Source organism: Thermobia domestica, chromosome 2 (genome assembly GCF_964235325.1).
Source record: "Thermobia domestica chromosome 2, izTheDome1.hap1.1, whole genome shotgun sequence".
Taxonomy (NCBI): Eukaryota; Metazoa; Arthropoda; class Insecta; order Zygentoma; family Lepismatidae; genus Thermobia; species Thermobia domestica.
This window is the reverse complement of record NC_137455.1, coordinates 58,351,701-58,363,728: the sequence shown is the minus strand read 5'-3', so window position 1 is coordinate 58,363,728 and position 12,028 is coordinate 58,351,701. Positions and strand designations below refer to the sequence as shown.

The 12,028-nt window shown below is 35.8% G+C and overlaps 1 protein-coding gene across 1 annotated transcript in view; it reads right to left on the bottom strand.

The window, feature by feature from the left end:
• Nucleotides 1-12,028, bottom strand: part of LOC145672500 (pyrimidodiazepine synthase-like) — a 99,965-nt gene that overhangs the window by 19,838 nt on the left and 68,099 nt on the right. The window contains exons 3-4 of the mRNA XM_081741665.1: nucleotides 2,925-3,147; nucleotides 443-575 (exon numbers count right to left, since the gene is read on the bottom strand). Of these exons, the coding sequence (XP_081597791.1) occupies nucleotides 443-575; nucleotides 2,925-3,147 (356 nt within the window). The remainder of the gene's footprint in view (nucleotides 1-442; nucleotides 576-2,924; nucleotides 3,148-12,028) is intronic.

Genomic DNA, 12,028 nt, shown 5'->3' with positions numbered 1-12,028 from the left:
CATTTAGCAACATCTTGTTTTACTCACTCTAATTTTCGTATTTATAATTCTTTTCCTATGAAATTTACCAGAAATATACATTTCCCGATTATACACACAGTATCAGTATTAAAAATACCCTGCAAAATCATTATCAAATTATATTCTTACAAGAAGACAGTTATAGATATGCGACAATCATTTTGGACATGAGTGTACATACAAGAGTAATTAACATACAATTCTATCTGTAAAACCCTCTCCTGTTAAGTGAAGGTATCATCAATTTTCAATTTTACCTTTTAAAAAAATGCAGATAAGAGTCAGACTTAACTGTCTTATGTATTTTTTATTTCTTTTTTTTTTGGGGGGGGGGGGAGGCAATCTCGGTTTTGCTGACCAGAAGTGTACAATCTTAGCACCTTTTCATTTTTGCCAATCATCAAAATTTGAAGAAAATTACCTCCAAAGAAAGTTGTTCCTCTTGAAGCCAATTCTTTTTCAAAAACATCCAACTCAACAATGATGTCGTTCAAGTAAGACTCAGCAGGACGATTGTCCACCCGTCGAATAGCATTGTTGGTAGCATCGATCACCTGTGAAAGAAAACAACTATGTTAAAATGTACGAATTAAGAGTTTTGCATTGAAGTATCACGCTTGCAGTATAAAATAAGGTGTTTGGTGTGTGTGTGTGCATTGAAGTATCACGTTTGTATTCTATCAGTCTTACAAATTATAAACATACAGTTTATTCATTAATATATTTGTAGACACAATGTTCTCTCACATGTGCAGATATTCCAGAAACTATATGAATGTAGGTTTTTCTGTAATTCTTTTCCAATTCATAACAATTAACTAATAGTCGATCACACTGCACTCGATTCATCTATTACAATTTCAAGTACTTCATCTAACTTTATTATTTTTGCAGAATAGAAGTGTAAAACGAAAACAGCTATATAAATGAGGATAGAATGCATACGCGGTTTGCAGTTATATTACGTTATAATTTATGAGTACCTGTTTTTTCTTCAAGACAAAGCACAATGGCACAATATAGCTATTAAGATATGGAAATCTACAAATTTTAGTGTAACATTAAAACTCCTATAGTTTTAGTATAAAATTTGAAACTACGCAATTTTGCAGTACTAGAATACCTGACTCAGTATCTTGAAACTCAGTGATGCCGAGGTTTCATTACAAAAATCCTTCCAACTTTGTCAAAATTCCCTCAAACTCGAAAAATATCCGCACATTCAGAGTAAAACAAAAACAAGACGTGTCTTATCAAAAGTACCAATGGTGATTTCAGGAGGTGGCCCCGTAGGAAATTCTCCCGGAATCATACCTCCGATTGTGCTTAATGTGGATTACCAGTATTATATATTGTACTACGTTCATCTCCTGTGTATTTAGTCTCTCCCGGATGTGAACACAAACATTTTCTATCAATATGCAAGAAAGAAATTGGACTTCAAGTATTATTGCAGGGGAAAAGAAAAGTTGAGATGGCGATTTCTCCTTTCAAAGTGTGATGCTACGCCAGGTCAAGAATTTGACAAAAAGGAAAACGTAGTAAGTAATATATGTCATTTATCTGTAGTATTTTGTATCCTAACTATTGCTTCCCTTCATTCCGCAAGTCACTGACCGCCACTGACGCTAGACTTATATCACTGAAGAAGTAATTAAGTCAAAAACAAATATTTTTAACACTGTGGGTAACTTATTTCTACCTAAACATAATACAAGATAATAATCAAAGATATAACCTCAAAATGTATCTGTGGAATGAAAATATATAGTTCCTAGTATTTCGACTGTTTACTCGACGCTCATTATCAAGTGAAAGCAGTATTTTTAAGTTGGTAGTTTCTTTTATATACAGTACATAAAGAAATAAATATTGGAATTGAATGTCCTACTTTTCAATGTACTACTAACTAGATTTTAAAACTATTTTGTCAAAAACTACGCATGGGAATTTAACCACAAGCAGGTCGTTTTGTTCAGCTTGTTGTAGCCTATCCAATTAATTATATATATCGGGTGTGCTAGAAATAGCCCCCACGGACAAAAGAGCGCTATTCTTCAGGTCAAAATAAACCGAAAATGCTATAGTTTGGTATACCCTCCGAGGTCTCCTTCATAGCCGCTATGGGGAATCAAAATTTCACTATGTGGCAACGTCGCACATTAACTTTGAACCATTAACATTGCTCCTCAAGTCCATGAAGCAGTTACATCGATTGCTATATTAATAAGTGGTGCTAACGTCAACGTCTTTCGACTTTTAACTGCCATCTGGAAAGACTCGTAACTACTCGATGGATTGGTAGATCTTTTCTGAAGTTCTTTATCTGCAACGTTGTTACATAGTGCAAGTTGTGTCTCCAGACAAGGACCCAAAAGGTATACGATTCTATATTTTTTCGCTTTGAGTTTTAGAACAATGTTCTGTAGTACGTTGACGCCGTTTTTAGAACAGATATATATATAAATTTTGGACAATACTTTAATTAAACAGAAAATAAACTTCAAAAGTTAATAATAATTTTAAGCTATCTCTCATTAATCATATTATGAACTGTCCTCTTGCTAGTGTCATAATACAGAGCTTCATAAAAGGTATATTTCAGTGTTAGTTTTATTTTAGTGGGTAATGTGGTTCTCATACAGCTTTAAATTTTTAGGTTTACAATCAAATTACTTTTTGTGATTTTCTCGAAAACTAAGCACGAGATTTCACTCATTCATATTTTGTTCAGCTCAAAGATATTTATCGACTGGTATGATCCATGTTCAGACAAAGCTTTTCTTTCATTACACGCTAACAATATTGTGAAATTTGTGATTCATAACCACTATATGAACAAAAATAAACAAAAACAAGTCATACATTAAAATGCACTTTCAAATATACTTCAAGTCACATACCTTGTCAAATTGAGCCATAAGCTCTTTGTCTCTCTTTTTACGCTCAGAATCCTTCGAATACATTGGAGGCTCTGGGTACTTTTCATCCAGATAGTCTGAAATATCAAGGCTTTCTGTGGTTATCTTCCCACCGGCTTCTTCCAGCACAGGAACTTTGCCAGCAGAATTCTTTTCAAATAGCCATTCAGGTTTCTCTTTCAAGTTTACATTAACAACATCACATCTGGAAGACAGATAACAAAAGTTTATAGTTAAGAATGAATAATCTCTTTTTTATTGTTACTGAAAAATAATCCTAAAATATCTCTGCGTATTTACTTCGTACTTAACGCTACTCAATGAAATAGTGTGGGTAGTCGTTGTACTCCTCTATTGTCCAAGAATGTGCTAATGTACTCCCCTATTGTTCAAGAATGTGTTGCTGATTTCCCCCATTGACAAAATGTGTTGCTGATTTCCCCCATTGACAAAATGTGTTGCTGATTTCCCCCATTGACAAAATGTGTTGCTGATTTCCCCCATTGACAAAATGTGTTGCTGATTTCCCCCATTGACAAAATGTGTTGCTGATTTCCCCCATTGACAAAATGTGTTGCTGATTTCCCCCATTGACAAAATGTGTTGCTGATTTCCCCCATTGACAAAATGTGTTGCTGATTTCCCCCATTGACAAAATGTGTTGCTGATTTCCCCCATTGACAAAATGTGTTGCTGATTTCCCCCATTGACAAAATGTGTTGCTGATTTCCCCCATTGACAAAATGTGTTGCTGATTTCCCCCATTGACAAAATGTGTTGCTGATTTCCCCCATTGACAAAATGTGTTGCTGATTTCCCCCATTGACAAAATGTGTTGCTGATTTCCCCCATTGACAAAATGTGTTGCTGATTTCCCCCATTGACAAAATGTGTTGCTGATTTCCCCCATTGACAAAATGTGTTGCTGATTTCCCCCATTGACAAAATGTGTTGCTGATTTCCCCCATTGACAAAATGTGTTGCTGATTTCCCCCATTGACAAAATGTGTTGCTGATTTCCCCCATTGACAAAATGTGTTGCTGATTTCCCCCATTGACAAAATGTGTTGCTGATTTCCCCCATTGACAAAATGTGTTGCTGATTTCCCCCATTGACAAAATGTGTTGCTGATTTCCCCCATTGACAAAATGTGTTGCTGATTTCCCCCATTGACAAAATGTGTTGCTGATTTCCCCCATTGACAAAATGTGTTGCTGATTTCCCCCATTGACAAAATGTGTTGCTGATTTCCCCCATTGACAAAAATGTGTTGCTGATTTCCCCCATTGACAAAAATGTGTTGCTGATTTCCCCCATTGACAAAAATGTGTTGCTGATTTCCCCCATTGACAAAAATGTGTTGCTGATTTCCCCCATTGACAAAAATGTGTTGCTGATTTTCCCCATTGACAAAAATGTGTTGCTGATTTCCCCCATTGACAAAAATGTGTTGCTGATTTTCCCCATTGACAAAAATGTGTTGCTGATTTTCCCCATTGACAAAAATGTGTTGCTGATTTTCCCCATTGACAAAAATGTGTTGCTGATTTTCCCCATTGACAAAAATGTGTTGCTGACTTTCCCCATTGACAAAAATGTGTTGCTGATTTCCCCATTGACAAAAATGTGTTGCTGATTTCCCCATTGACAAAAATGTGTTGCTGATTTCCCCATTGACAAAAATGTGTTGCTGATTTCCCCATTGACAAAAATGTGTTGCTGATTTCCCCATTGACAAAAATGTGTTGCTGATTTCCCCATTGACAAAAATGTGTTGCTGATTTCCCCATTGACAAAAATGTGTTGCTGATTTCCCCATTGACAAAAATGTGTTGCTGATTTCCCCATTGACAAAAATGTGTTGCTGATTTCCCCATTGACAAAAATGTGTTGCTGATTTCCCCATTGACAAAAATGTGTTGCTGATTTCCCCATTGACAAAAATGTGTTGCTGATTTCCCCATTGACAAAAATGTGTTGCTGATTTCCCCATTGACAAAATGTGTTGCTGATTTCCCCATTGACAAAAATGTGTTGCTGATTTCCCCATTGACAAAATGTGTTGCTGATTTCCCCATTGACAAAATGTGTTGCTGATTTCCCCATTGACAAAATGTGTTGCTGATTTCCCCATTGACAAAATGTGTTGCTGATTTCCCCATTGACAAAATGTGTTGCTGATTTCCCCACTGACAAAATGTGTTGCTGATTTCCCCACTGACAAAATGTGTTGTGTTCTTCATTGACAAAGAATTCGTTGTCATCGTGTTCTCCATTGGCAAAGAATGCATTGTCATCGTGTTCTCCATCGGCAAAGAATGTGTTGTTGTGTTCTCCACTGGAAAAGAATATGTTCTTGTGTTCCCCGTTAGAGAATGCGTTGTAGTGTTCCCCGATAAGCAAAATTGCGTTTTCTTTCAAACTGCCAAAAATGTGTCTTCCTCATTTCCAAAGAACGTGTTGTTGTTGTTTTCCCCATTTACAAAGAACGTGTTGTTGCTGTCTTTCGCACTGTCAAAGAACGTGTGGTTGCTGTCTTCATTGTCACGAACATGTTTTATCAACAACGTGTGTCATCTTCTCCATTGTCAACAACGTGTTGTTTGTTATTTTCTCCATTGTTAAGAACGTGTTATCTCCTCCATTATCAAGAACGTGTTGTCTTTTGCATTGCCAAGAACGTGTTGTTCTGTTCTATATTGTCAAAACCATGTTTTGTGATCCCCATTGACAAAGTATTGTTGAAATGTTCCCATTAAGAGAAAAATGTGTTTCTCATTAATAAAAAATGTGTTGTTTTATTCCCCGTTTACAAAGAAATACGTCTTCAAGTCAAATACGTTCGTAGTCTTAAGACAACGAACTGGACAAGAATGAAGATAATAAAGAATATGACTATTTTCTTTTTCTTCTTACTTGTGAACGTAAGTAAATGAAACTTTGTATAATTCGTAAATTCGCTACAACAAAGTCATTTACATATGTTTTACTGTGTTTTCATTAATGTTCTTTTCCTTTATTTTGTATCCTGTGTACAGGCAACCAGATTTTTTTTATATGTACTGTACAACGTTGATCTTTATATCCTTTTATAACACTAGTTAACAAATTTAAACTTTTTGTTTATTACATGAGAAAAATCACCTGATCTTAAAGGAACTTTTTGCGCTGAATTCGAATATGCACTCGGTTTCTCTCCATCACGTACAGTTTTCCCGTAACAGGGATTTTCGGGAAATTCCCTCAAAAATTTCCCTTTTTCAGATATTTTATTCCCCTAGCTCCTGTCCCCTTACATATAGTAACATAGAAATTATACCTAAGTATACCTTGATTTATATTTAATAAACCCTAAAAGTTTCGTAAAAATCGCTTTGTTCTTTCTAGAGAAATAAATATATTTGTATGTATACTGTGTGCATTGTTTATTGCACCTGATAGTAATGCTTTCAGATCTCCTGAGTTGGGGTAAAAACGATTTGCTTTATTACTACAAACACAGACATAAAAATGAATATTTACAATAGTCAACAACACACTTGTATTGCTCTGTAAATTAGAAACGTGTATAAAAATAGAATGTACTTCCAACCTATATATTTTTTTAAACGTACAGTATATGTATATCTTAATACATATATATACAATTCTCCAAGTTTTTTCGTTTTGTTCATGAAATGGTTATCAATATTTGTTATCAAATGTAACAGAATGCAAAAGAAAGAAAGAATGGAATACAGACTCATTGTTGACAACAATGAACTAATGCAGTCTGAATTTTTTACTACGGTATCGTTTCCCCCCTCCCCCCGCGCATTTCTTTCTTTCTTTCTTGTGTTCTTGACACCTGGTGAGGGAGTTTTGTACATTTTTATATTGACGTGTGGTTTAACACTACTTCACTTTCAAAGTTGTCTTTGCTGCTAAGAGTGCTTTCATGTTTGATCTTAACGGCATTATACCCAACTAAGACCAGACGTTTAGTTTGTGATCAGTACAATGGCGTCAAAAGGACGGCGTTCGTGTGTTAACTCACTAAATAGTTTTTGTTATGTGTGTGGCCAGTTTGTAGTTAAAGGACAGTGTAGATCCATTACGCCATCGGTGAAACTAGCATATTATATATATTTCGGATGTCGTGTGGGAGATCAGGACAAAACTTGGGCACCCAACATAATTTGTGCGTCGTGCTACGTCACTTTACTTGCATGGGCCAAAGGGAAACTGAGGTTCATGAAATTTGCTGTACCAATGGTGTGGAGAGAACCCACCAACCATCTGGATGATTGTTATTTTTGTCTCACAGTAGTTAAGGGACATTCTAAAAAAAGCAAATACACAATAAGTTATTCCAACGTTAAATCCGCAATTAGACCTATTCCGCACGGGGATGAACTTCCACTTCCCGAGCCCCCTATCAACTGGGAAGAGATATGGCCAAATGACTCTGATGATCATGACCTTGATGAACCATCGACATCAACATGTACATCCAAGGATCCAACGTTCATCCCTGACTGTGTTCGCGAGCCACATTTCATCCGGCAATGTGAACTTAATGACCTAGTCCGTGATTTGCACCTGACAAAACAAGAGGCGGAACTTCTGGGATCAAGGCTCCAGCAGTGGAACTTATTGGATGCAGAAACGAACATATCAGTGTACAGAAAAAGGCATGTTCAATTTTCAAGCTATTTCTCAATGCAAGATAATGTGTGCGTATGTACGGATATAAATGGGTTGATGGCGGAGCTAGGAATTCCTTACGTTCCAGAAGAATGGAGGTTATTTATCGACGCGTCAAAGGTCAGCCTTAAAGCTGTCCTTTTACATAATGGAAATAAAAAACCTTCTATACCACTTGCGCACTCAGTGAAGATTAGGGAATCCTATGACACCATGTCAACTTTGCTAAATCTTATAAATTACAAGGACCATTGTTGGCAAATATGTTGTGATCTCAAGGTAGTTGGTATTTTATTAGGACTGCAGTGCGGTTACACGAAGTACCAATGTTTTTTATGTTTATGGGATAGCCGAGCTGATGACAAACATTATGAAGTGAAGGAATGGGAACCTAGAGTGAATTACGTACCTGGAGAATGCAACGTTAAATACGCTCCTTTGGTAGATCCTAATAAGATATTACTGCCGCCACTTCATATCAAGTTAGGACTTATGAAAAACTTTGTCAAAGCCATGGACACATCTGGTGAAGGTTTCAAGTATTTGCGAGATAAGTTCCCTAACCTGAGTAATGCTAAGATTTCAGCGGGAGTGTTTATTGGTTCCCAAATTAGGAAATTAATGCTTGATGATAGCTTTGACAGCAAGTTAAACAGTGCTGAGCTAGCTGCCTGGACAGCATTTAAGTGTGTTGTGCGCAACTTTCTGGGCAATAACAAAGCTGAGAGTTACACAGAAATCGTACAGGACATGATACAGAAATACAAAGAGTTGGGTTGTAGGATGTCTTTAAAAATCCACTTTTTGCACTCCACCTCAGCTTCTTTCCTGCTAACCTAGGTGCTCTCAGCGACGAACAGGGGGAAAGATTCCACCAAGATATAATGGCAATGGAGAAAAGGTACCAGGGACGATGGGATCCTTCAATGATGGGGGACTATTGTTGGGATCTTGTTAGAGAATGCAACATTTCTTACAAAAGAAGGAAGTAGTGTACGTTTTTGTAACCCAATGGAAGTTTCATATATTGTGATAGTTTTGATTGTCTTTTCATGACCTTTTGGTACATTTGTATTATTGTTTATTGTAAATTGTCACACTTGTAAATTATATTGTATTATATTTTATATATGTGTTTGTGGTAATAAAGCAAAACGTTTTACCTCAACTTAAGAGATCTGAAAGCATTACTATAAGGTGCAATAAACAGTACACACAGTATACATACAAACATATTTATTTCTCTAGAAAGAATAAAGCGATTATTACGAAACTTGGAGGGTTTGTTAAATATGAATCAAAGTATACTTAGGTATAATTTCTATGTTAGTATATGCAAGGGGACAAGATCTTGGGGTGTAAAATAAACGAAAAGGGAATTTTTTTAGGGATTTTCCCGAAAATCCCTGGAAAATCCCTCTGTTACGGGAAAATCGTACGTGATGGAGAAAAACCGAGTGCATATTCGAATTCAGCGCAAAAAGTTCCTTTAAGAACAGGTATTTCCTTTTATGTAACAAAACCTTTGTTAACTAGTGTAATTTAATCATTGAATCAGAGCTCCTACATTTAGTTTCAACTGAGAAAAAGTCTCTTTTATATGCTCTTAGCAATACGTTACATATATATTTTCAACACAATTTAGATTCTTTTAATTCTTTATTTCCACTGGTATTTAGCTGAACTTTTAATTAGTTCATTTTTATATAACCAAAGTAAAAATCTGTAATTATTTGATAGGAACTAATTATATAGCACTATTTAGTAACATTTTAACGTTTTATATTAGGGAAATTACTCGCATTTTTAATCGCCATTACAGTTTTTTTTCTTTCCATTTATATTGTTGTACCGTTATAACAATGTAAGATAAGGCTTTATTTTATTTTTGATTGGTCGAACTATATTACCCCCATATCCTAGCTGTTATGCACCCTTTTCTATCCAATAAAAAAAAAAAAACCTTTCCGATTTTTTTAAAATCTCCATGCCATTCTCTCAAGACCGATTTCGCAGTTTGATCATCCTTGATTCAAGTTTTTGCTAGTTATGCGCTTGATATTCTTTGTGCAATGTGTCTGTGCTATGATGAAAAGACGACTCGTTGAGTGCACAGCGTAGAATTAATTTGTTCAGCAAAACGGAATCAGGAGGTATTACCATGATTTTCTGGACCTTCTTCCTAGACAATCTGTACGATCTACACCAGTGAAAATGTTAACACTTCCGACGACAGCGGTAGAGAGGATTTTTCCTATACGTAGTGATTGTTGATTTACAAACCTCTATAGCGAATATGTACTGGGATTCGAACCAGTAAACTCCAGACTCGAGGGACATCATTGGTCTCAGTTCTACAGCATTAAGTTCAAGATTAGTCAGCGAGTTATTAACTTCGTGTTAAAGTTACTAAACTCAAGGGAGGACATTCAAATTTACTTTCCTTTGTTAGTTATCAGTTCGTAGTTCCTATAGAACACAATTTTCTATTTATTGCCTTCCCTTCTTATGCAACAAGTAAGCTATGGTGAAAAATTTTAGGAACTGTGAAGGCAGGCGACTATATTGATGTTCGAAAGATGGTAAAACCTTTAATGAAAGGTGTTTCGTGTTTAGGAATATACGTTTTCTTTTTCATTACTTGGTGTAATCTTCAGTGTATATTGTTGTATCATTACGTGTATTTAAAGCTCAGAGTTCTAGTTCTGCTTGGTACGATTGTATATTTATACTTAGTTTCACAATTATTTTTGTTTTGATAACTAGCCACTCAACTAACCAAGTTCAGTAAACGCACACATTTGGTAAGTTCTAAAGTAATACAGAAACATTGAAACTTTCAAAAGGCAGCTGTGTGTGTAAAGCAGGGGCGGACTGGGACCGGGTGGGACCTGCCCTCTGCAAAATCACTTAAGATATTGCTTGATTAGTTATTACTAATTCAAAACTCCTTTCTCGTTCATAGTAACCAGTGGCGTAACTAACGGGCAAGTAGTGCCAGCGAAGGGGGGAGACACTAGGGAAAGGGACCCCTGCCCAACCCGTAGCCTTTTGTTGAAAAACCAATAAGATAATTTTATCAAAAATACATGTAAGTCAAAAATATAATCTCGTTCATAATTTATGTATTCAATAATGTGATGTGCAATCAACAACATATAAAGAGCATGGAACTGATTCTCCTACGGTAAGGAAACCGTGTTAGACACGGCGCGTTGTTGGACGCGAATTGTGGCGATAAATAATCGTTACCTGAGCACAGCGGCGATGTCAGAAAACAGGCCTAAAGGCCCAGAAATCGGGCCCCAAAGGGTGTTCATGCCATATTCTCCATGTTTTTTGCTCACTAAAGTAAGTTGCCTAACTATCCTAGCTGAATGTTATACTGTGATGCTGTATGTCAGTAAGGAACAGCGCAATATATTTGATATCGAATAGAAGATACCTGAGGCCAAACATGCGATGCCTGAATTCTTGGGTTTCGAGCCACGGGGCCGATTTCTAACATCACCGCTGTGGTCAGGGGACTCAGTTCTTTCCAACGCCATAACTCACTTTTCCAGCTCCATGTCTAACACTGTTTTCTTACTGTAAAAGAATTTTCATGGAATATTCTCCATGTTCTTATCCAAGAGTAACAAAGACATTACAAAGCTGTGGGAATTAAGAAAACATTAGATTGGGGCAGTTTCTTTATATCGTATATATAAAGTACACGGGAAATACTAAACCCAATGGAAACGCACCACTCCTTTCTTGCAAATTTTTTTTTTAACTTACGATTTCTTAAAAATTTTTTACTTGTCAAAACTCGGATAGAAGGTGGTCTTGATTGCTGATGCTTTTTTTTTTTTTTTTTTTTTTTTTTTTAGTTTGAGTCGATAAAGATAAAGGGGAATAGCAAGATGGAGTTTCTAATTCGATATACCTAACAATATTGCACGAATATTGACGGGGGCCCATTTGGTAATATTGCAAGGGGTTGGGGGCACGCGATCCTAGTTACGCTACTAATAGTAACATTAAAAATAATATAATTTGAATGTGTTATGTGGAATAATTCATCCTAGGGAAACATGGATTACACAAGTCATATGGGTCTTTAATACTAAGAGGCACCTGAAACAAACAGGCCACGAAAAGATATTACAATTAATCGTTGTCGTAACTTGGAACCCGATTAACGAACTTTCTGGTAGTTTTTTTTAACACTTCGTTTCAAAGCGATTAGCAATAAAGCATAATCTCACCTTTCCAATCTCTAGAAAATAAATTTTACAATCATAAAATCACAGTTTTATTATTATTATTATTATTATTATTATTATTATTATTATTATTATTATTATTTATTTATTTATTTATTTATCTTCCAACACAGATGGTTTTCAATACCATC